This window comes from Thamnophis elegans, chromosome 1 (genome assembly GCF_009769535.1).
Source record: "Thamnophis elegans isolate rThaEle1 chromosome 1, rThaEle1.pri, whole genome shotgun sequence".
Taxonomy (NCBI): Eukaryota; Metazoa; Chordata; class Lepidosauria; order Squamata; family Colubridae; genus Thamnophis; species Thamnophis elegans.
The window spans coordinates 68,088,140-68,111,677 of NC_045541.1; the positions used below are offsets into that span (position 1 = coordinate 68,088,140).

General features: G+C 43.1%; 1 protein-coding gene across 1 annotated transcript in view; it reads left to right on the plus strand.

Moving 5' to 3' along the window:
* Positions 1-23,538, plus strand: part of RTN4RL2 (reticulon 4 receptor like 2) — a 51,481-nt gene that overhangs the window by 11,118 nt on the left and 16,825 nt on the right. Inside the window, exon 4 of the mRNA XM_032212342.1 lies at positions 737-900. Coding sequence (XP_032068233.1) covers positions 737-900 — 164 coding nt within the window. The remainder of the gene's footprint in view (positions 1-736; positions 901-23,538) is intronic.

The window sequence follows — 23,538 nt, forward strand, 5'->3', positions numbered from 1 at the left end:
CCATTAGATCACACAGGGTCGGCCTCCTCCGGGTTCCGTCTACCGGCCAATGTCATCTGGCTACTACCCGGGGGAGGGCCTTCTCTGTGGCAGCTCTGGCCCTCTGGAATGAACTCCCCTCAGAGATTCGGACCCTCACCTCTCTCCAGGCCTTCCGAAAAGCTGTCAAAACCTGGCTTTGCCGGCAGGCCTGAGGTTGATGAGTTCCCCTCCCCTCTTGACCTGTGTGGTTGCATGATTCTTGGCTATTTTAACTATTTGTATTGTGTTCTATGTTTCCCCTTCCCCTTTTGAGTTGTTCGCCGCCCTGAGTCCCTCCCGGAAAAGGGCGGCATATAAATAAACCAAATCTAAATCTAAATCTACATAGGAACAATAGTTTGCCCCAAAAAGAGTATTGCTGCCTAAAGGTCTTCCCCAGGCAGCAGAGCACTGTGTTTTCTGGGTTTCCATGTGGCAGCTGTGGTTATTCCTATTGGTCAAATAGCCATGGCTCTGGTTTCAGTCTCCAAAATTAAGACAGGAACAGTAGGCATGACTCTACCCCACTGCTGATGCCCACCTCTGGTTTTCCAGGGTGAAACTGAGATGGTGTCTCATCTGCTCCACCTTCCTCCTCTGAAAATGATTGCTATGCCCATAACTCAACACTCCTGTGGAATGCCATCTCTGAACCACCTCAGGAGAAAACCACCTCCACTTTACTGCTAACAGTTTGGTTGTGCTCTTCCTCTAGATCCAGTCTGTTCCAGTACCAAATTGGAGAGCCTGAGGCAAGTACAGGATGCTGCCACTTCTTCAGTAGGATCAGAGAGAACAATACAGGTAGCACCAAGGGCCAACATTGCCCCATCAAAGAGAAGGTAGACCCTGAGCAGGAACCTCATGGCACTGGCTCAGGTATCAGTTATGCATATGGTTTCCACTGAGAAGGGAGAAACTAGCTATTGGTTGCTCCCTTGCCTTCCTCATCTAATTGGCATTCCTGCCAGCACACAGCATGGCTTCCATCTGCTAATGGGGGTCTATAGTCCTGAAACAGCAGGTCTCAGTCATGCTTGCTGTTCCCCCACTCTTCAAAAGCGCCTGGACATCTGGACAAAATTAAATATAGACAAATTTCCCAGGCTCTATTTTTTATCTCGTTGAGACTCTTTCTGATTGGCACCAAAGACTGTACAATCAAGTATATTTTGTTTATATGTTATAAAATTGCACTCATAAGCTGCATATGAACTGCATATTCCTCTTCCCTTCTCCTTGTTATTATTTTTTATTCCCTATTGCTATTTAATTCAACCTACTTTAAAAAAAACAGTTCATCCCAAAAAGATTAGCCTGGTTTCCAGTTTAATTTTGCTTTCATTTCCTATATCTCAGACAACAAATTTGGTGGAAGCCTGACTTCTCTTGAGAATAAGTTGACATGATTTTGAGCTTAGCTTTTGACCATCCCCCCTCCCCAGTTTCTAGTGTATTTGAGTAGCTGGAGTAATGGCTTTATAGGAAGCCTGGTAGAGATAGTGGTTGTGTGCCACACCTACAGTACTTATTCATATGGTTATTTTACAATTCATTGTGTACAACCACAAAAGTGAATTAAGCAAACCTTGATGACGTTAGGCATGACTGCACACATATTCTGCAAACAAAGTGATTGCTTTTATCAAATCTTAGATAGCCTTCCTTAACCTAGTGAACTCTAGATGGGTTGGACTTCCGCTTCCATAATCCTTCGGTACACCAGGGCTGATATAAGAATTGCCTTTTAAGTGCTTGCAATTTGCACAAACATTAACCCATTTCTGACATGCAGCTACAAAGGCTTACAGGGCAGAAAGCTAGCTTCCAAGAAGACTTATCTCACAAGCTAGCTTTTTAGCTTCAGCTCTGCTCTCCTCTTAGTGTTTCAATTCACAGAGCGGGCTCTCTAGATTTGGATCGGGACTCCACTGAGGTGAGAGCATTGGTGTGCAAAAGGCTGAAACCCTGATTGGGGAGGAATTTCTTTGAAGCTTGCTATTTACCGTTCCCAACTGCTAATGGCATCTCACCCCGTTTGTCCCTTAAGATCACTTGCAGTGCTGCTTTTAGAAAAGAGAGGGCCTATGAATTCATAATTGGTTGGTGAATGAGAGTGCGCTCTCTGATATATCCCCATGGTTATTCTCCTGGCTGTCCATATATCTTGCTGTGGAAAGCAGTGAAATGCCTTGCTGGAAAATAGATGCTGGGCTCTTGTTTCATCTCCCTCCCTGCCCTGCTCTGTTTCCCTGGGCATATTGCTTCTCTCTCCCTCTCTTTGTCTGGCATCATTTGCTGAGAATGATTCTCTTGCTCTCCCACCCTCTCTCTCCCCCTCCCTCCCTCCTCAAGCCTAGAGGATGTCCAATTGTCAGAGACAGGATTACATCTGGTAATAACTTAGACACACCTACCTTGCCCTGCTCCAGGGGACAACAGGGACCTGGGTTTCTTTGCCACAATTCATTGGGTGGCCACTCAATCTGAAGTTAGTTACAATCACATCTGAGGGCTGAAACAGCTGTTGAGAGGGGGATTAGGGGGATTAGGCAGCAGGAAAGGAAAAGATAAATGTCTTAAATGTTTTTGATCTTAAAGACATAAGGCTATTAGATGCTAGCATCAAATGGAAAGGTATTTCAGGAGCCCAGTGCATCAAATGTGAGTTCCAAGGATGTCCGGCAGCACAGAAGGAAGAATCAAGACTCAGAAGTCTTAGATCCCCATTCTAGGGGTGAGAACAAGGAGTTGGATGGCCTGTGACAGGCACAGTAGAAAGCAGGGATTCCTTTTTGCCCTGAAACAAAATGCTTCCTTCTTGTTAGTCCTTTCTTATGGCCTAGACAGAGAGGAGGAAATGGAAGAAGACATGGCTCCCAGTAGAGCTTGGATATTGGAGAGCCACTCACTGCAAGAGATGTAAGAGGTATTTTGTGTGGTTGTGTGGAGAGAGTGAGCAGCTGCTGGATCACACTTCAGGACACCCAAAGGCCTTATAGTATCCAGTAGCCCCTTTCCCCACCTCAACCATATTGCTTCAAGAAGCCTATATATAACAACCCAGGAATGATTCAGCTGCTGACAGCAGGACAGAACCTGGTGCTTACACCAGAAACTCATGGCTCCTGTCAACCGCATTGGGCTCAACAGGACTATATAAATAGAAATACATTTCAATGATCCCGGCAGCAAGAATACTGCAGCCAAAGCTCGGCTGCAAGTCTTGATTTCACGAAGGCCTGCTGGCCTTGTCCACTCCCCACCCCCAGGCCACTGCATCTGCATAGCAATAAACTGCTGCCACATTGTGATTTAGGATATCGGGAGGGTTAAGCATCAAATCCAGGAAGATTCCAGGGTGGTTGGGAGGAGTCTCTTTGGGAGGAGCAGCTGGTCTCATTCTGATGGTGGAAATGGATCAGTTGCAGTTACTAGAGCTGAGGTGGCGCAGTGGGTAGAGTGCAGTACTGCAGGCCACTTCAGCTGACTGCTAGTTCAGCAGTTCAGTGGTTCAAGTCTCACCGGCTCAGGGTTGACTCAGCCTTCCATCCTTCCGAGGTGGGTAAAATTGTGGGGGCGATATGCTGACTCTGTAAACCGCTTAGAGAGGGCTGAAAGCCCTCTGAAGCGGTATATAAGTCTAACTGCTATTGCTAACTGCTATTGCATTGTGGAGAGAGCCAGACTGAGTGAGCAGGCCAGAGTGAATGAGAGGCAACGGGCTGGCAGATGGAGCAAGGGAAGCAGAGAGGTTGATGGGGAGGAATCGGAATTCATGAGCCACTATTGACGGATACCCTTGGAAAGGCACAGATGTAATTTTGCAAGGATTTCCAACACACCTTCCACTAGATTGTACATACGAGCTTTCCAGATGTGTCGATCATGCCCGTATTAAAGGAACAAACATGAGGCTCCAGGAAGTAACGCCACCCTTTGTCTTTTGAATACGAAAATGGCATCTGTTTTCTGGCTATCAGGAATGGACACATCCTTTCCTGATGGTGGAAATACAGGTAGTCCTTGACTTTAGCAACCACAACTGAACCCCACATTTCTCGTGTTAAGTGAGACAGTTGTTAAATGAACTTTGCCCCATTTTATAGTCTTTCTTACCACAGTTGTTAAGCGAATCTGGCTTGGCCATTGACTTTGCTTGTCAGAAGATCGCAAAAGATGAACACATAATCCTGGGGACACTGCAACCCTAAATGAGTCAGTTCTCATGCCAATGTCTGAATTTTGATAATGTGACTCTGGGATACTACAGGGCGGGGCATAACCTTTTCCTAGGGGGTCACAGCAAGATCGACAGCAGTTTACAACTTCCGCGACACCTCATTTTAAAGCCCATAAAAACCTGAATTGAATGAGCTATTAAATGTTAAATTTGCTTTAAGAATGGCTGGAAAATTCGATTCGGAAGAACAAAGGATCATTGACAGAATAAAATGCATTGCCTTTCGAGAGGCTCGCGATGCTGGAGCGACGTTTATCAATCGAAAATGGATTGCAAACAAATTGAAACGTCATCCGGATTGGGTTACTGATAATTGGAACAAAACAGCCCAAGAATGTTTCACAAAATTTGGAGAAGGGCGTCCTCTGCAACTGTCCCAAGAAAGCAAAGCCATCATTGCAACTGGCAGTCGCAAACAACGAAAAGGAAACCGAAAAGTGGCCCAAGAAATCCTTCAAATTCGTGGAAAACGAGTTGATCAAAGGACAATCGGCCGATATCGAGAACGAGAAGGTTTGAAGCCATTCCACGTCATTTGCAAACCATTGAAAACTCAAACACACGTTCAAGATCGGCTTTGGTTGTGCGATTGGTTGTCTGAATGGACCGAGGAAGATTTTCTTCATTTGGCGCCATCTGACGAATTCTTCGTTTATGCCATTCGAAAACTGAATTTCCAGAACGATCGAATTTGGGCTAAAGACGTCGACGACATCGCCAAACATGAACGATATCGACAAATCGTTCGCAATCCGACTTGCATCGGGATTTTCGTCATTTTCACAGCCAAGAAACTGCATTGGGTTTTGAAGGATAAAGGGGAATCCTGGGATGGCAGTTATTTCCGTGAGAAAATTTTATTGGAGAATGTCATTCCATTTCTCAGTGATCCAGACAATGTCTTGGTGGTTGGTGAGGCTGTCTTTCTTCATGACAAAGCTCCTTGCATGCGTGCAAATGCGACTCAGCAATTGTTAAAGGAAAACAATGTCGAATTTTGGGGCAATGACGTCTGGCCGGGAAATTCGCCAGATCTCAATCCGGTAGAGAACATTGGGGCCATAATTAAGGATGAAGTGGAAGCTCTGATGATTCAGGAGCAAGGTCAAAATCGATATTCGGTTGAAACTTTGAGAATGAATTTGGAAACTGTGTTGAAAAATCTGGAAAATCGAACGGAACTGTTTGAAGATTTGTTGTGTTCTTATCCACCTCGTTTGAATGCTGTTCGAAGGGCTAATGGTGGTCATACTGACTATTAAATCGTGTCAATAAACTCAGTTTTTGATGGGCTTTCGAATGGTGTATGAATTATTTGTGTTGTTATTACAAGTGTTGCTGTGACCCCCTAGGAAAAGGTTATGCCCCGCCCTGTACAACGGACAAGTGAAAAACTGTCATAAGTCACTTTTTTCAGTGCCATTGTAAGTTTGAACAGTCACTAAATGAACTGTTGTCAAGGACTACCTGTATACACTGCATTTGAGCCAAACATTGCCACTTAGCATTGTTGTTGTTAGTTGCAAAGTCGTGTCCGACCCATCACAACCCTATGGACAACTTTCCTCCAGGCCTTCCTGTCCTCTACCATCCCCCAGAGTCCATTTCAACTCACATTTACTGCTTCAGTGACTCCATCCAGCCACCTCATTCCCTGTCGTCCCCTTCTTCTTTTGCCCTCAATCTTTCCTAGCATTTGGCTCTTATCCAATGAGTCCTTCCTTCTCATTAGACCAAAGTATTTTAGTTTCATCTTCAGGATCTGGCCTTCTAAAGAGCACTCAGGGTTGATCTCCTCTAGGACTGACTGGTTTGATCGCCTTGCAGTCCAAGCACCATAGTTCAAAGGCCTCAATTCTTTAGCCCTCAGCCTTTCTTATGGTCCAACTTTCACAGCCATACATTGCAACTGGGAAAACCATAGCCTTGACTATGTGCACTTTTGTTGGCAGGGTGAATGTTTCTGCTTTTTAGTATGATGTCTAGATTTGCCATAGCTTTCCTCCCCAGGAGCAACTGTCTTTTAATTTATTGCCTGCAGTTCCCATCTGCAATGATCTTGGAGCCCAGGAAAATAAAACCCGGCACTACCTCCATTACTTCCCCATCTATTTGCCAGGAATTGAGAGGGCCAGATGCCATGATCTTAGGTTTCAAGCCAACTTTTGCATTCTCCTTCTTCACCCGCATCAAGAGGCTCTTTAGTTCCTCTTCATTTTCTGCCATCAGAGTGGGATCATCTGCATATCTGAGGTTGTTGATATTTCTCCCAGAAATCTTAATTCCCCTTAGCTGCTTAGCATAGGCCCACTAAATTCCATAGAGCAGGGGTGTCAAACTCAATTTGATTGAGGGCTGCATCAGGGTCGTGTTTGACCTTGGGGAGGGGGGAGGGGGCCATGGCCAGGATGCAAGTGAAAACAGAGTTCTATTTTTGCTGGCAGAGGGTTGCAGGAGACCATCACAGTTTGGGAGGGCTGCGTGAGTTCCTTTTTCACTGGCAGAGACACTGGGGCTGGTCCTTCATTGTTTCCACAGCGGCCTCGCAGGCCAGGTCTAAGCACCCCGCAGGCTGGATCCATGCCATAGAGCAGTGTTTCTCAACCTTGGCAACTTGAAGATGTCCGGTCTTCAACTCCCAAAATTTTGGGAGTTGAAGTCCAGACATCTTCAAGTTGCCAAGGTTGAGAAACACTGCCATAGAGGAAAGGAAGTAGTGACTAGTGAGCTTTAAACTGGTTTGAGGAAAATATTTTCAGGAAAGAGCCCACAGATGGACGTGATTTCAAGTGATCTTCTTTCAGCTAGTGACATTCATATTACAGGAGAACTCTGAGGTCAGCCAAAGCTCTAGATTTCCTCAAAACCCCAAAAGACTTCTGCTCTAACAGGAATGGCCACGGTTCAGGGCTATTGTATAGGTCTTACAATGAAAACTGCCAATTACAGCAAAAAGGTATCATACGGTCAAGATCAGAGATACACATAGCACAAGAGCCGGTAACTTCCGAAAAGCCCCTGCACAGATGGAATCAAGTCATTCCTCAATAGAAATGCTAGGATGTGAAGCAAGATTTATTCCTGGCACTGTCCTGGCTTACTGGAAAAAAGGAGCAAACCTGATTATTATTATTTTAGCTTTGTTTTCCTTTGGCATATTTCAAAAAAAGTATTTAATCCAGTTCTGCAGCATTGGGAGGGGGAGGGGTGTCAGCAGTTCCTGCTGGAAGAAATTCTTGCTTCATTTCAAATTCCTGGGTTCAAATGAGCAAAATGCTACAGAGTAAGTCCAAGCAAAGCTTCTCACCCCATAGAGGTGCAGCCTCTGGTTCCTGTCATTGGCTTCCTGAATCCAGCCACAGTGATAGGCAGTCACGGGGACAGTATTGCATGTTTGATACTTGCAAATGAGCAAAGCCTAGATTGGCAAAGGTGAGTTTATCTCGGACCACACCACTTCCTTGTAAAATTGAGATGGCCTGGAATAGACCCTCTCCATAAGGGTAAATAAAGGGTTTAGGGTTAGGGTTTATTGGTTTTGTATGCCGCCAACTCCCGAAGGACTCCGGGCGGCTCACAATAAACAGGGGAGGGAATAAATAAGACAATACAAACAATTTTAAAATCCACAACAGTCACAATTAAGACGGGGCTGGGTGCTTTAACAGCCCCCAGGCTGCCGGAACAGCCAGGACTTAGTAGCTTTACGGAAGGCCGGGAGGGTAGTAAGGGTCCGGATCTCCACGGGGAGCTCGTTCCAGAGGGCCAGAGCAGCAACAGAGAAGGCTCTCCCCCGGGGGGTCGCCAGCCGGCATTGGCTGGCAGATGGAACCCGGAGAAGGCCAAGCCTGTGTGATCGAATTGGTCTTTGGGAGGTAATTGGCAGGAGGCGGTCTCTCAGGTACCCAGGTCTGATGGCATGTAGGGCTTTATAAGTAACGACTAGCACCTTGAAGCGAGTCCGGAGACCAATGGGCAGCCAGTGCAGCTCACGGAGGATAGGTGTAACATGGGTGTACCTAGGTGCACCCACAATTGCTTGCGCGGCTGCATTCTGGACTAGCTGAAGTCTTCGAACACTTTTCAAGGGCAGCCCCATTTAAAGAAGAACCCATTGGTGTGTTCTGCTTTGAAACACTGGTATATTTTCTGAATGCTTTGATGGATTTTCCAGCTGATCAGATTTCTATTTCGTTCAGGCCTTTGACATAAATTGGATGAGAAGATGGAAATGGCGTTTGTACCTCAATGGACTCCTCAGTGCCTTGGATTCCAGAAGGGCCCTTGGATCTCCAGGTGATGAAATGGGGAGTGGTTTCCTATAGAGGTAGTCCTCAACTTACATCCACAATGGAGGCCGAAAAAATTATGTTTCTAAGTGAGAAACATGTGTGGCTAAGTGAGTTTTGCCCCATTTTGCAACTTCTCTTGCCACTTTTGTTAAGTGAATCACTTCAGTTGTTAAATTAACAACATGGTTGTTGAGTGGATCTGGCTTCCCCATTGATTGCTTGTCAGAAGGTCACCAAAGATCATCACAGGATCTCTGGGACACTGCAACGGTCATAAATGTGAACCAGTTGTCAAGCATCTGAATATAAGTCACGTGACCATGGGATGCTGCAGCGGTCATAAGTGTGAAAAATGGTCATAAGACACTTTTTAGTGCCGTTGGAAGTTCAAACGGCCATTAAATGAACTCTTGTAGAGGTATTCAGCAGGTGCTGACCAGTTCTAGAGACCTGGTAGTGGAAATTTTGAATAATTCAGAGAACCGGTAAATACCATCTCTGACTGGCCCACCCCCATCTATTCTCTGCCTCCCGAGTCCCAGCTGATTGGGAGGAAATGGGGATTTTGCAGTAACCTTCCCCTGAAGTGGGGAGGGAATGGAGTTTTTACAGTATCCTTCCCCTGCCATGCCCACCAAGCCATCCCACGCCCACTAAGTCACACCCACAGAACCGGTAGTAAAAAAAAATTGAATCCCACCACTGGACTACCTGTATTCTTCACAGCCGTTATAACTACTATTACATATTTATGAAGTTACATAGTGCTCTTCTTTCTATATTCCAGCCTATCTAATTATGAAAGTCATAAATTGACCGCCTTCTGCCAATTACATCCCTGCGACCAATAAGATCACATAGATTAGGCCTCCTCCGTATACCATCGGCCAGCCAGTGTCGGCTGGCAACTACAAGGAGGAGGGCCTTCTCAGTAGTAGCCCCGACCCTTTGGAACGAGCTCCCCGTAGAGATTCGCACCCTCGCCACCGTCCAGGCCTTCCACACAGCCTTGAAGAACTGGCTCGCCCGTCAGGCCTGGGGACAAGGATAATTCCCCTCCCGAATGATGAATGTATGTTGTTTATTATTTTATTATATGTCTTATCTTAATGTCTGTATCTCCCCTTCCCCGATTTTATGTGAGCCGCCCTGAGTCCCCTCAGGGAAAAGGGCGGCCTACAAATATTAATAAATCTAAATCTATAATCTATAAATTATAACTTCGTTTTTTTCAATTGTACACAAAAAGTCCCTAAGAGGTTTCCTGTCACCAATAAATGCAGATAGTGTCATTTCTCTAATCAAAGAAAGTTAGTTTACCCATCTGAGCAAGATCTGCCCATTTCACCAACCATTCCTCCATAGTGGGCAGTGTTGAAACTTTCTACCCCTGTACATATAATGATAATCACCTCGTCACAGTAATCATATATTGAAATAATCTTCTGTGGCTTTTTTCTAACTGCTTATCCATTAGTCCTAAAAGGGAAAGTTCTGGCTTCAATTGAATATTAATCTTTAAAATCCTCTGAATCCAAGTATGCATTTGAATCCATTTTTAAAGCTTTTTTTTACATGTCTAAAGCTGAATACCACTAAGGGGGGATAACAAAGATTTATTTTCACCTCTTTTACTGCAGCTTACTGGTATCATTCAGTACAATTGTTTGGGCCCATGAGGAGGCTTCTGGTCAGTCATCTGGAGGATATCATCACACAAACGATTCAAAATGTACTGATTTGTATGTAATTGGTGTCATTTGTGTGATTACATCCTGATGTCCTGGTATTGCTGGTCCCTTTGCCAGGGACATCTGGAAAACCTTGTTGCTTTTATTTGAACAACAAACGCAGCACAGTGGTATCAGACGGCAAGCTCTTCCATTTTGGGGCATATGTGCAACACTGCATGGGCATGGCCCATAGATTAGGGTTGGCACTTGTGCCATGACTTTGCTTTCATCAGCCTGACCCTGCTGCCCCCCCCCATCCCCCAGGAAGTTCATGAGTGCAGTGTGAGTTTGGTGTAACTGCTGAACAGAAAAGTCCCTGGAATAGTTGGACAGTTAGTTAACTGAAACCAGCAAATATTAAGTTATCGATGTAGGAAGTAGCACCCACCCCTCTCCTAGGAAAATGAAATATTTTAGGAAATATTAAAAGGGCAGAATATTTCCCCTAAAAGGGAGGCAGAAACTCATCCCCAACCTTTGTTAATGGACCATTAAGTCTATTCTACATAACAACCATCTACCTCCTTCAGGCAGTGTCATCGTAAGAATTATCCAAAGCCCTTTCATTACATCATCACCCAGCAAGGCTCAACCAAGCCTGGGACACAGACAAACCTAAAAAGTTATCCCTGCGTGTCCCCCTGGGAGTCTGACAACCAATCAGAATACAAGCTCAAATTTAAAGCCCAACAGAGGGCATAAAACCCAGGCACTCTCAGGATCTCTTTTTGCCCAGGACCTCAAACCATGTGATCCTGTCCCCCATTAAAAATCATCTTTCCAATCAGCCTCCATGTTTCCAGTGTCTTTCTCCCCACTTGGAACTGAACCCAGATGGATATTTCTTCCAACATCACTATTTATTTTAAGAAGTGAAGGAGAAAAAGATACTATAGGGGAGAACAGAAAGAGGTGTATATTTATATTTATAAATGTGTGCTTGTACATATACAAATATATAGATATTCACACACAGGCATTTCATTTGCAAAAACAGGAATAAAATAAAGGCTCTCCCTTATTCAAAGCAGTCTTTTTTGGTTCTAAGACTTACTTTAGATTTGATCACAAGATCTTATTCTTATCCTAGCCTTTTCTTTATTTCAAAAACTGCTTAAGGGCTTCAAGCCTCACTTCTCCAAAAGAGATTTTTATTTCCAAAATTGCGTGGCCTGGGAAGCCCAGACACAAATCCAAGCCAAAAAAACAAAACAAAGACAAAAAAAACCCATTTCGGTCCTCATTCAGTGTTGCACATCAGGAGGGAGGGAGAGGGGGAGGAGGAGGGGGGAGGGAGGGAGGGAGGGAGAGAGAGAGAGAGAGAGAGAGGGAGGGAGGGAGAGAGAGAACCTTCTATAATTGAAAGACTTGTGACTTTGCTATCCTCCAGTGAGTTTTGTGATATAAGGGAGCAAAGGGATTCCTCCAATGTAAGATAAAAATGGGAATATAAAAGTTTAAAGTGCTCCTAAATACCAACAACTTCTGGACCAATTCACAGAACTCAGTCATAGATCGAGCAGTGAATGCAGAACTATTTTTTTCAGAGAGATTTTTTTAAATTGCAGTACAATTTGCTATGAATAACTGTTTCGGTGAACTGGTAGTCCATTTTTCCAGGCAGCAAAATAACTAAGAAAACTGTGTACGGACAAAGAATCCAGTCACTTTACCCACTGCCTACCAGAATAGAAAATGCTGCATCAGCCCAATGATCTCTTGTGCATTATTTGGGCATGTTTGTTAATTTGCAGTTGGAGCTCTCATTCATAATTAGGATATATTTCTTGATTTGGACTTAGGGGAAGATTACATCAATAGTCCATAAAAGTGTAGCTTTAACAATGTGGCTTGGTAGAAATTAGCCCTTTGGAGACCCATGTGTGGTGCGGAGGAGAAGGGATTTATCAAAAGATTTAACACGTTGCAAAATGTGCAGCACATTATCAAAATTACACCCCTTTTCATGGTCCTGGGAAATCTGCTCCTGGGAATAGGGCCCATTGCAAAATAATTGACGCCTATCATGGCAGCTTCACAAGCCACAGGAACGTTTTAAAGCAATTGTAAACTGGCCCCGTGGTGAATGGGAAGCCCTTGGCAGCTTGCAATGGAATTGGTTATGGAGTTATTTATGTATCTGTTTTGCAATCTATCTTGGATTGATCAGCTGGAAGGACAGAGAATGATACTGAGTCATGTTCTCTGCATGCAGGCGCAAAACCTGTAAACATAGACCAGCAGGAGAGCTGAGGCAGTGAAGGTATTTCTGAATGGAAGTGGAAATTCTAGTAGTGTGGAAGTGCCCGGAGAGGCCATCTGTTTTGACTGGAGTCTTAATCCCAAATGTACAATTGTCATTGTTGTCATTGTGAACAGGTCTCCTTGTCAAGTATGGGGAAAACACTAAGGGCTTTAATTTCAAAACTTTGCTGCGGAATAGGATGAAATTAGAAGGATCAGTTGGATAATTGTGAATAATATCAACTTTATTTTATTGAAATAAGTGCAGATGTTTTAGAAACAGGTTCCTTTAAATTCCTCTTCTGCTTTATTTTTAGAGTGCTGCCTTTGTTGATCTTGGACAGAATTAGATGGCATCATTGTTGCCTCACCCTGAGGGTATAAATTTTACCCACTTTACCTACTGTGTATTTTTACATTGAAGAGTTTTAGTAAAGCTGGGGCAGAAAAAAACAAAGACTGATTAATCTCCCCACTGCTTAGGGAGCAGTGTAGTTGAACTTCAGCAAGGAAACAATATTTTTCCCCCTGTATATTTTCTTGATTTAAATCATCTACTGTTGAGTACACACAGCTTCTATTTGTCGCACAGCTTCAAACATAAATATAATACCTTATAAGCAGTGCTCTGCTGGATCAGACCCCTGGTCCATCTAGTCCAGCAGCCCGTCCTCATAGCAGCCAACCAACTGCATAAGGAAGCCTATTAGCCACCCAGCAGATGGCCTTCAGAGGCAGTCATACTGCCATGAAGACTAATGGCCATTAATCCCCAGGACTTCTGTCAACTGATTCAAGCTTTTTTGAAGCAGTTAAGCGGGTAGCCTGTACCATGTTCCAAAGTTTAATCCAAAGTGGTGTAATTTTTTCCTCTACTATCTGTCCTGATTTTTTCCAGATTCAATCTCAACGGGTGATCTCTGGTTCTAATATTTTGAGAAGGGGGAAATAGCTTATCTTTGTCCTCTTTATCAATCCCATTGATATGATTCCTTCTTGTTGATCAGAAGCTTCCAGTTGTGAACTTTTATTCCTAGAACTCTTAGTAAACACCATGCTGGCTGGGGAATGCTGAGAGATGCCTTTAGGGTGTCCACACAGGAGAAGAGTGACCTTGAGAAAGAAGTGATACCCAGCGACTATTTTAAAGGACAAACCCACTAATAAAATCTCCCATTTATAAACTTTATACCGGTGCATAAGTCTATTTCATAGGTGAAAGTGACCACAACAAATTGAATACCCAGTAACCATATCTCTAAAATCATATTCTAAGAACCCAATAGCCACACTGGTTGGCTTTGAAGCCACTTTAAAATAAAATGGCACTTTATCAGATAGGAAAGCATTAGTAGTACCAAATCTGGAAGAGCCATCCTGGCTAAAAACTCCTGAAAAATTACAAATAGTCAATAGTGTTAACTCAATAGACATAGAATTATCAGTGGAAAAAAGAAAATATTCCATGTTTAAGCAGATAGGCAGATGTCTTTCATAGCATTGAGTTGTATACTTTTAGTGTGCTCTATGGGTCAGTACATAGGGTGGCTCAGTGACTAAAACTCTGAGCTTGTTGATCAGAAAGGTTTGTGGTTCGGTGGTTCGAATCCCTAGCGTTACATAACGGAGTGAGCTCCCGTTACTTGTCCCAGTTTCTGCCAACCTAGCAGTTCAAAAGCATGTAAAAATGCAAGTAGAAAAATAGGAATCACCTTTGGTGGGAAGGTAACAGCGCTCCATGCACCTTCAGTATTTAGTATTGCCGGCCACATGACCACGGAGGCGTCTTCGGGCAACGCTGGCTCTTTGGCTTTGAAACGGAGATGAGCACTGTCCCCTAGAGTCAGGAATGTCTAGCACATATGTACAAGGGGAACCTTTTCTTTATGGGCCAGTACAACTTGAAACACATGACTTTCAGGTTATGTTCTCATTCAGAAATATTTCTCTGCATCATGCAACAACTCTTGGGAGGCATTCCAGGAACTGTGTGGTGTTCAAGAATGACTTACTTGCGTGGGGTACCACAGAAGAAGAACATGATCATTGATTAAATGTGGCACTAAAGAAAAAAGCCAGGTCCTCAAATATTAAATGGAACAAAAGCAAATGTTTTAAAATTCAAGAAAAACAGCCTCTGGGAGAAATACTAATGAAAGATGGCATTGAACAGACCATGCTAAAGGAAAAGCAAATGTAAACATGTCAGAACCAAGGTTCTGAGTATCATGGGAATGGTAAATTATGTCTTGAAATGCATTCGCAGCCTCACTGCCCACACCACAAATTTGAGGGCATTACTTTGCAAAGATGCCTCCTGGCATTAGACTTCAGCACATGACCAGAACCTAAGTTACCTCAACAATACTCTAAGCCCACATCCCTTATGCAATTTTGCGATCCTTCTACAAGAAATAAAAGGTTCACAGATGCTACTAGTCAGCTTACAGAGAGCAAACTTGTGAACAAATGGCCAGACACAATAAATGAACAGTACTAAATGGTGCATGGATATATCAGTTTATTTCAAAAGAAGGGGACATGAAGAAATCCATATTTAGCAAAAGATGAACCTTTCCATATTATAGGGAGAAATAGAATACTCCTTGCAATGTATTAAATCCCTGCTAGTTCCAGGTCAAAGTTAATTCCCAGCTGATCTTAGTAAATACAGTCTGTTTAACTCTTGTGTTATTATCTCCTCATAAAAAGCACCCATTGTCAGCTAAACACAATTAAGAATGTGGTCAATAGTTAGGAAATTAGTTTTGAATTCATGTCATGTAAAATTTCTCCTTTTCCCCCAAAAAACATTTCATTCTTGCTGCTCTAATAAACTACTGCAATTTTTTACCGCCATGCATGTTCCTGAGGGGTTTCATAGCTTTCATCATGGTAACGTAAGTGGTGCAACTCATATGTGGTTTGTCTAATTTCCAACTAGTAAAAATGGGAGATATAATCCAACTCAATTTCCCAAAAACCTGGGGAAAATTGAGCTAGAAGGATGCTCTGGAAACAAACCTTCATTTGGTATTGTAACTTTACTTCATTGCAAATCAACAAGAATTATCGAGACTGGGGTGCAATCTTTAAATACTTTTTACAAATAAACCTACATCCCATACAATCTTACATGTTAAGATTGGCCCCAACCCTATTGGCCTTCTGGAAAGGCCTTAAAATTTTGTTTTGCTATCAGGCAAGGGTATCTTATAGATTTATGGAATCTATTCAATTGTTGCATAATATCTACCTTTAGAAGGTGCTCTGCTTTGTCTTTTTGTTATTGTAATACTTTTGAACTGTTTTTATTGTATATTTAGATGGTTTTGTTCTATTTGTGTTGATTGTTTAGTTTTATGTTTTAATTTTGTGTGCTGCTGAGAGTCACAAGTGTGAGAATGGGGGGGGGGGCTATATACATTCAATAAATTAATAAATAGCATCCGGTGTTATAAATTCACATTGTTCCATAGCGAAAATTGAGTTTCAAGAAGTTGAGCAGAAGGGGCTAATATTAAAGTTACTTTATATCTGTGTTTAGTAGACAGGCTGTTCAGTTTAAATGCTGGTGGTATGTATGCAATTTTTTAAAAATTATATTTTGAACCAGAGAAATGATCCACTACTGTTATGCAGGTGGATTCCTCCATTATGGAAGGGATGAAGTCCATGTTGGGAAATGCCTGTGGTTCTTCCTCTCCTTTTCCAAGTCTGGATCTGAGTAGTGATGACTGTGAATTTTGAGAAACAGTTCCATGCAGATGTGAGGCAACCCAGGAGTATTTCATCCTGAGACCCAACTGATCTGTCAGACTGCCTAGGGAAGTCTCACTGAGTGACAATAGCAGATGGTAACTGAGGCATTCCTACACTTTCCACGTGGCATTAAAGGCTGTCCTGCTGGACCAGCAGCCAATGAGATTTACTGAGCATGATGTTTTCAAGTGGTTCCTCTCTTATTGTTCCACTTTCCTCCCAAAGCTCCTTTTTGCTGTAATTTTAACTGAGTACTGAAACGTGACATCACAGCGTTGCAGTGACCCACTTTTCAGCCAGTCAGCAAGAGCTGAGGTTGCAATGGGTAGTCCCTGGGATCCAGGAGAACTTTTCACACATGCCCTAAACATCAGCTCTCCGTTCCCCTTGCACGCTATACGTACAGTTTTGCTTGCACACAGTAAAGTAATAAAGATCAACAAACTCACACATGTTGCCTAGCAAAGTCCTACCAAATAGAATGTGGTTAGAAAAGCAGGAGGCAATTGCTGAGTCTTAGCAATTTCTTATATTACCAGAGATATGTGCTATTGCTCCTCAGTGTGCGCAAATAACCCATCTCAACCAGTTTATGTCCATTGTGACTCTTAACTGCTTTCCCTTTCAGCTATTTATTTAATTGATTGATGGGCATTACAGTTTGCTCCTTAATGACACAACATCCAAGCAAATGTTGCAGCCAAAACAATTTGACTTCAGCATTTTCCACTAAGCTGCCTCCAACTTTGTCTGTTTTGGAAAATATCAAACGATGACATATTTTTTCTGACTTTAAATTAATTTTAAACATATTGTAGCTCTCAGAGTTTGATTGTTTTTTTAGGTGCATATTAGGTTATTCTTTCCCCTCAATTAAAGTCACATACATGGAAAAAGATCCTTAGGGACAAATATCAAATTTAATATTTACAAATATTAAGCAATAATTTGAACTATTTTTAATATTATAACATCATATATTAAAAGGGCCAGCATAATGATTGACATAATGATTAAGGCAACATGTTAGAAACTTGGAGACTGTAAATTCTGGTCTTGCTTTAGGCACAAACTCAGTTGGGGGTGCCTTGGAGACAGTCTCTTTCTCCCCCTTCCCCCAAAGAAGGAAGCAAGGGCAAGTCACTTTCAAAAATCTTATCAAGAAAACTGCAGACACTTATCCAGCAACTTTCCAGGAGTCAGGACTGACTTGAAGGTCCTCCAAAAAGTGGGGAGGATTACAGTGAGAAAAGGAGAAATATATATGAAAATTAAAACTATTAAAGGTAAATGTTCCCCTCGCACATATGTGCTAGTTGTTCCCGACTCTAGGGAACAGTGCTCATCTCCATTTCAAAGAGCCAGTGTCATCTCCGAAGACGTCTTCGTGGTCATGACTAAACATTGAAGATGCACGGAACGCTGCTACCATCCCACCAAAGGTGGTCCCTATTTTTCTATTTGCATTTTTATATGCTTTTGAACTGTTAGGGTGGCAGAAGCTGGAACAAGTAACAGGGGCTCACTCCGTTACGTGGTGCTAGGGATTCAAACCACTGAACTGCTGACCTTTCTGATCGACAAGCTCAACGTCTTGGCCACTGAGCCACTGCGTCCCTTCTTAAAACTATTACATCATATTAATTCTGTAAAATTACATCAAGTACCTCCAGGTCCTCTTTTTGGAGGTAGCACATATCAGTTTTACACTGCTATAAAAGAGGATTGGATTTTTATTTCCAATACTTCCCTGGACAGAAAAAAAGGAATAGATAATAAGCTTAACAGATATAAAATGGCAAAATTCCATAATACCATACTTTTGCCGTGTGTTATTATCCTTTTGGACTTATTGCTTGTACTTAATACATTCCACACTCAATAAAAATTGTTTGTGGGATATATTCAGACTTTATAAGGCATTTGAGAAATCTAATAAATAAAAATAATAATAAAAAGGTCAAGGAGGCAACTTTCTCACTTGCATTTGAAATAAGGCACAACTTGTGCAATTGAAGAGAAACAGGATCAACTCTAGCTAGAGTTTTAATAAACCTGATTGTTTCATTGCTGGCCTGATAAATCTAAGCTTGTTAAGAAACCAGGAAACCATAGGGCAAATCTGCTAGTTTCAGCACTGTGAGTTGTTGGTCTCAGGTGTGTAGAAACAGGGTCTTCTATTTTGGGATATAAAAATGGGCCAGTTGTTTTCTCCAGTTCCACCATCCCATTGCTCCATAATCATTACAATACAGACCTTGTAATGTCGGTCTACATAGAAACATGGACATTAACAGTGAATGCTGAAGACCCCTGTTGGGACTTGAAGTACACTAGTGTTTCTCAATCACAGCAACCTTAAGATATGTGGACTTTAGCCAGCATTTTGGGAGGTGGACATCTCACACCTCAAAGTTGATGAGATTGAGAAATATTGAAATATACAAATGGAAGCAGCAAATTGCATGAGCAAGGCGAATGGAACTCCACTAGGTCTGCACTCCTTCTTGCCCCTGTCACAAAATGGGAAGTGCTGCAATGGGCTGTTGGATGCACTCTTTTAAATTCCCCATCCAATTAAGAAGATGGGAAGATGAAGACTGCCAATTGGTGCTGCTCCTTCCTACCCTTGATTAAAGAGACGGTTCTCCATTCCTTCTAACTCTAAAGCAAGACTTGCCCAGTAGATAACTCACTTGGGAGCCATCTCTTGGGAAATAAAAACTGGGGAAACAGCAGAGGTGGTATGCAGCCAGTTCTTACCAGTTCAGGCAAACCGGTAGTGGTGGCTGCTGGAGGCTCCACCCACCTGCCCCGCCGTAATGTACAACCTTCTGCACATGCGCGAGCATGCTCACATTTGTGAATTGGTAGTGAAGGTAAGTTAATCCCACCACTGGGGAACAGGCCTAAACATTTCTAACGGGATTCCCAGAAACCTCACAAAAAATTTAATTCCCAGGATTTGGGAATTAAAAAGCAAGTGCAGTAAAATATACCAAGGGCCTCCTCTAGGTTTGTGTACACAGCTTTTTTTCCCATGTCTGCACAAGTTCAAAAGCAGAGCCATGGCCCAAAGGAATGCTCTCCCCCCCCCCCCCCCCCCGTGTGTGTCTCTGTCTCTGGGAAGCTGGGTGAAGTCAGGTAGTGCAACTCTAGCTGAGCATTGAGAGAGCTTTCTTTTGTGAGGCTTCACTTTGATGCTTTCATTAGGTCTTGGCAGGGCCCTGTCAGGTTGGAAGCTTCCGATTGCTGTTGCTGGACTTTGATTGACAGTCTCCATTCTTTGCTGTTCATTGATGAAATGTGATAGCAACTCAGTGTTCAGCACACAGACAATGCAAGCCTGTGGAACCAGTAGAGGTAATGGGGAGGGTGGAAGATAGGAAGGGCCAGTGACCTCCATGAATTTTTAATCTCTCTCTCCCCCCCCCCCTCTCTCTCTCTCTCTCTCTCTCACACACACACACACACACACACACACACACACACACACTGAATCTGCTGAAATCAGGATGATGTCCTTGTTACATTTTGGAGTTCTCCACCACCATCTTTTTATCCTCAGGCAACGTCATTGGAAGTCATGCTTGAATTATAAGGAAGAAGGTTGAAGGGAGCTTTCCAAAGTACCATTGCCTGTCTCAGGGGCTCATTTTCAAAAATGTGAGGGGGAGGGGCTTAATTTTATTTTCAGCTACTCTCTATCCCCATCCTACTCTCCCACCTACAACCAACGTTTTGTACTTCTGCAGAATTAACTCCACTGTTTCCTCCCCGCTTCATAGTACTAAAGCTATGTTTCTTTTGCCAATTCCTTTCCAAGCATTTAAAGAGTGGGAAGTTTAAGACTCATCATTGATTGTGATGAGATCACTCCAGGTTAATTAATCCAAATCAAAACCTTCAGCTTAACTCAGGATTACACCTCAGAGTATTCCCTTAAACTTAAGCTGAAAAATAGACAAAGGGGCTTTTGTTCACCTGGGTAGTTCAAAACATGCTAGGACCTTATAAACTTATTCACACAACACAGGATTATAAGAATACTCTTCAGCGGAGGAAGCTTTAACCCTTGTAGATGTTCTTCCATTTTCTAGTCTCTTTTTCCCCTCTGTAGATTTGTGACCTCCTAATTCAGCTATATATATTTTATATTTGCCCCCAGAGGTATTTTCTCTTGTATCATCCTGCATAAATTTGCTCATCCTGCAGCTTGGCTGATATCTTCTCAGTGTCATCACCCATGCACCTGTCTCTCATCTCAGGCCTGATGCCAGAGATCTCTGCTCAGAGAAGGCATGCAAGGAACGGAATGATGTTGGGTAGAATAAGGTAAGATGAAGGCAGACAGAAGGCAGGGTCCTGGTAGTTCTCAAGGTCATTTGCAAAAGCTTGCCAAGGATGATTGTACTTCAGCATGAGCACCTTAAATGAGTCTGCTGAAATGAAGAAAGCTTGGGAAGAAGGTATTACATGTATTACATTGAGACACGGTGGCACAGTGGTTAAAATGCAGTACTGCAGGCTACTTCTGCTGACTGCCAGCTGACTGCAATTTGGCAGTTCAAATCTCACCACGCTCAAGGCCTTCCATCCTTCCGAGGTGGGTAAAATGAGGACCCAGATTGCTGGGGGCAATATGCTAATTCTGTAAACCACTTATAGAGGGCTGTAAAATACTGTAAAGTGGTATATAAGTCTAAGTGCTATTGCTATTGGTGGGAGGAGGAGGGGTGTCTCTGAACTGTTTTCACTCCTGAGGTTCAATTGCTGGGCCCCAAATTCTTTGACCCCAAGCATTTTATACCCAATTCTGGTTGAGGAATGTCTCTGTGTTCTAGCAAACCCATTGCACATCTTCAATGTTCAAATATTGATTTCAAGAGAGGTTGCATCTAACTCAACGTTGTCTTCATAAAAAAAAGGAAGCACTTGGAAACAAAGTTTGCCCTTGCTGCTTGGTTTGTTGTCCAACAACTTTTCGGCAGCTTGTCTGTTGTTTTGCTTAATTCAATCTTTTCTAGCTCCGTTTCTCACAGTCAAATCCAATCCAATCAATCTTGACTGCAATCCTAGCCCAATGTTAAGTTCTTCGCGGTGCCCTTCAGCCCTTGTTGAGTGGCAAAAAGAGAAAGAAGGGGAGAGCTGACAATTGGTTTGCAGTTCCCAGCAAGAGGAACATGGAAAATAGCAATGAACCCTCCCCCCCACCGCCCTTCTTGGCAAAAGAAAAAAAAATCCACGAATGAAAGTTAAGAGTAGAAGGTGCCTCACCCCCCCACCCACCCTCAGGGTTGTTGAGTGATGGAAACTGGGGAAATAATTGGCTGAAGGGTTGTTGTGAGGGGTTAGCAGCCGTATCCCTTGTAGAGCAGCCAAGTTGAAAGGCAAAAAGAACGAGAACTGTTACACAAATCACAACATTCTGACATCTGTATCGACCTATCTGGACTCGCCCGTTTGTCTCCAAGGGTGAAATGTCAGTAGCAGATCAGGATAAAACATGGTATCACTTTGATTTTATGGGCAACAAAACCGAACTAAATAAAGCGTCATTTCATTTAATCCAGTCCCGAAAGGAGACTTTGGGGGTGTTTGGGGCCTGCTGCTCCTAAATTTGAAGCCGCTATCTAGGAATGAAAACCTAGCTCCTTCGGTTGGGGAGGGGGGGGGCACTTGAGGAGAGTTGGATAATTTTGCACCAATCATTTATTTATGGATGTTGAGACAGAGACAATTTATTCTGAGCACCAGTTGAATAACAGCCCATCCTGTTTCTGCAATAAAACCTTATGCAATGATTAGCCCTGTGAGGTAGCCAGATCAGGAAATTGGCTCCATAGGAAGAGCAGAACTATACTTAAAACTTAAGTAGACTTAAAACAGTTCATTTAGTGACCTTTCTAAGTTACAACGGCACTGAAAAAATGACATTTTTTTCAACGTATGATCATTGCAACATCCCCATAGTCCACCTGATTTATATCTGGATGCTTGACAACTGACTCACATTTATGACAGTTGCAGTGTCCCGGGATCATGTGATCCCCTTTTTCAACCTTCTCACAAGTGAAGTCAATGGGGAAACCAGATTCACTTAACAACCCTGTTACTAGGTCAGTGTTTCTCAACCTTGGTAACTTGAAGATGTCCGGACTTCAACTCCCAGAATTCCCCAGCCATTGAATACTGGCTGGGGAATTCTGGGAGTTGAAGTCCGGACATCTTCAAGTTGCCAAGGTTGAGAAACACTGCACTAGGTTAACAGCTGCAATAGTTCACTAAACAACTGTGGCAAGAAAGGTTGTAAAATGGGGCAAAAGACACTTAACAAAGGGCTCAATTTCGGTCATAAATCGAGGACTACCTGTGTTGACATAGCTTTAGTAATCAGATCTTGTGAATCAGCCAGTGTTTGTCATTTCCTGCTTCTCATAGCCAAGGAAATCATGAGGTAGCCAGTCTCTTTCTAATACTTTTCTGCCCACTGGGCTTTATGCATGCTTTTTTTCCCCTTTGGCTTGTTTGTTGTGCTAAACCAGCTATGCTAGCTGGGGGATTCTGGGAATTGAAGTCCACAGGACTTAAAGTCACCAAGGTTGAAAAATACTGTGCTAAATCTTCTGGATGCCTTCTCCAAGGCTCCCTATAAGCATGGCTCCAAAGGACCAGCCCTGTTCTTGGGCAAAGGGAGGCCGCCACTCAGCCGGTGGATTTGGGCTATCTCAATGGAGTTTGCAAGCTTTCAAAAAAGTGCTGTCCCCCATCCCATAAACAAAAGAACCTATCTGAATTTTCTGGAGCTGGAATTTCATGGACTGGCTTCTGCCAGCTCAGGGCTCCTATTAGATATATCCTTACAAAGATAATGAAAAATCTCCGTGTTTTACACATTCCCTCTCTCCCTTTTCCCCTGATCTGTATTCTGTCTTAATTAACACATTTCCCCTTTCTATTTGTGATCCCCCGAACATGAAACACATTCCCTGAAATTTGCAGTCATGAGTAAGTGGCAACCAGCTCCTTCCCTCCCACACCCGAATGCTCCAATGCGGAGGCTTAACCCTTCCCTGCCATTCAGCTTAACACTCATTACAAGATTTGTACCCCCACTTCTAGGAAAGGGATCTGGGCAATACCGATTCCCTTGTTCCTACTGACCTTGACAAGGACAAGGCCTTCTGAACCCCAGTTAAAAACAGCCCTCGGGTGGAGGGCGGTTGTGAGAACAGACATGATA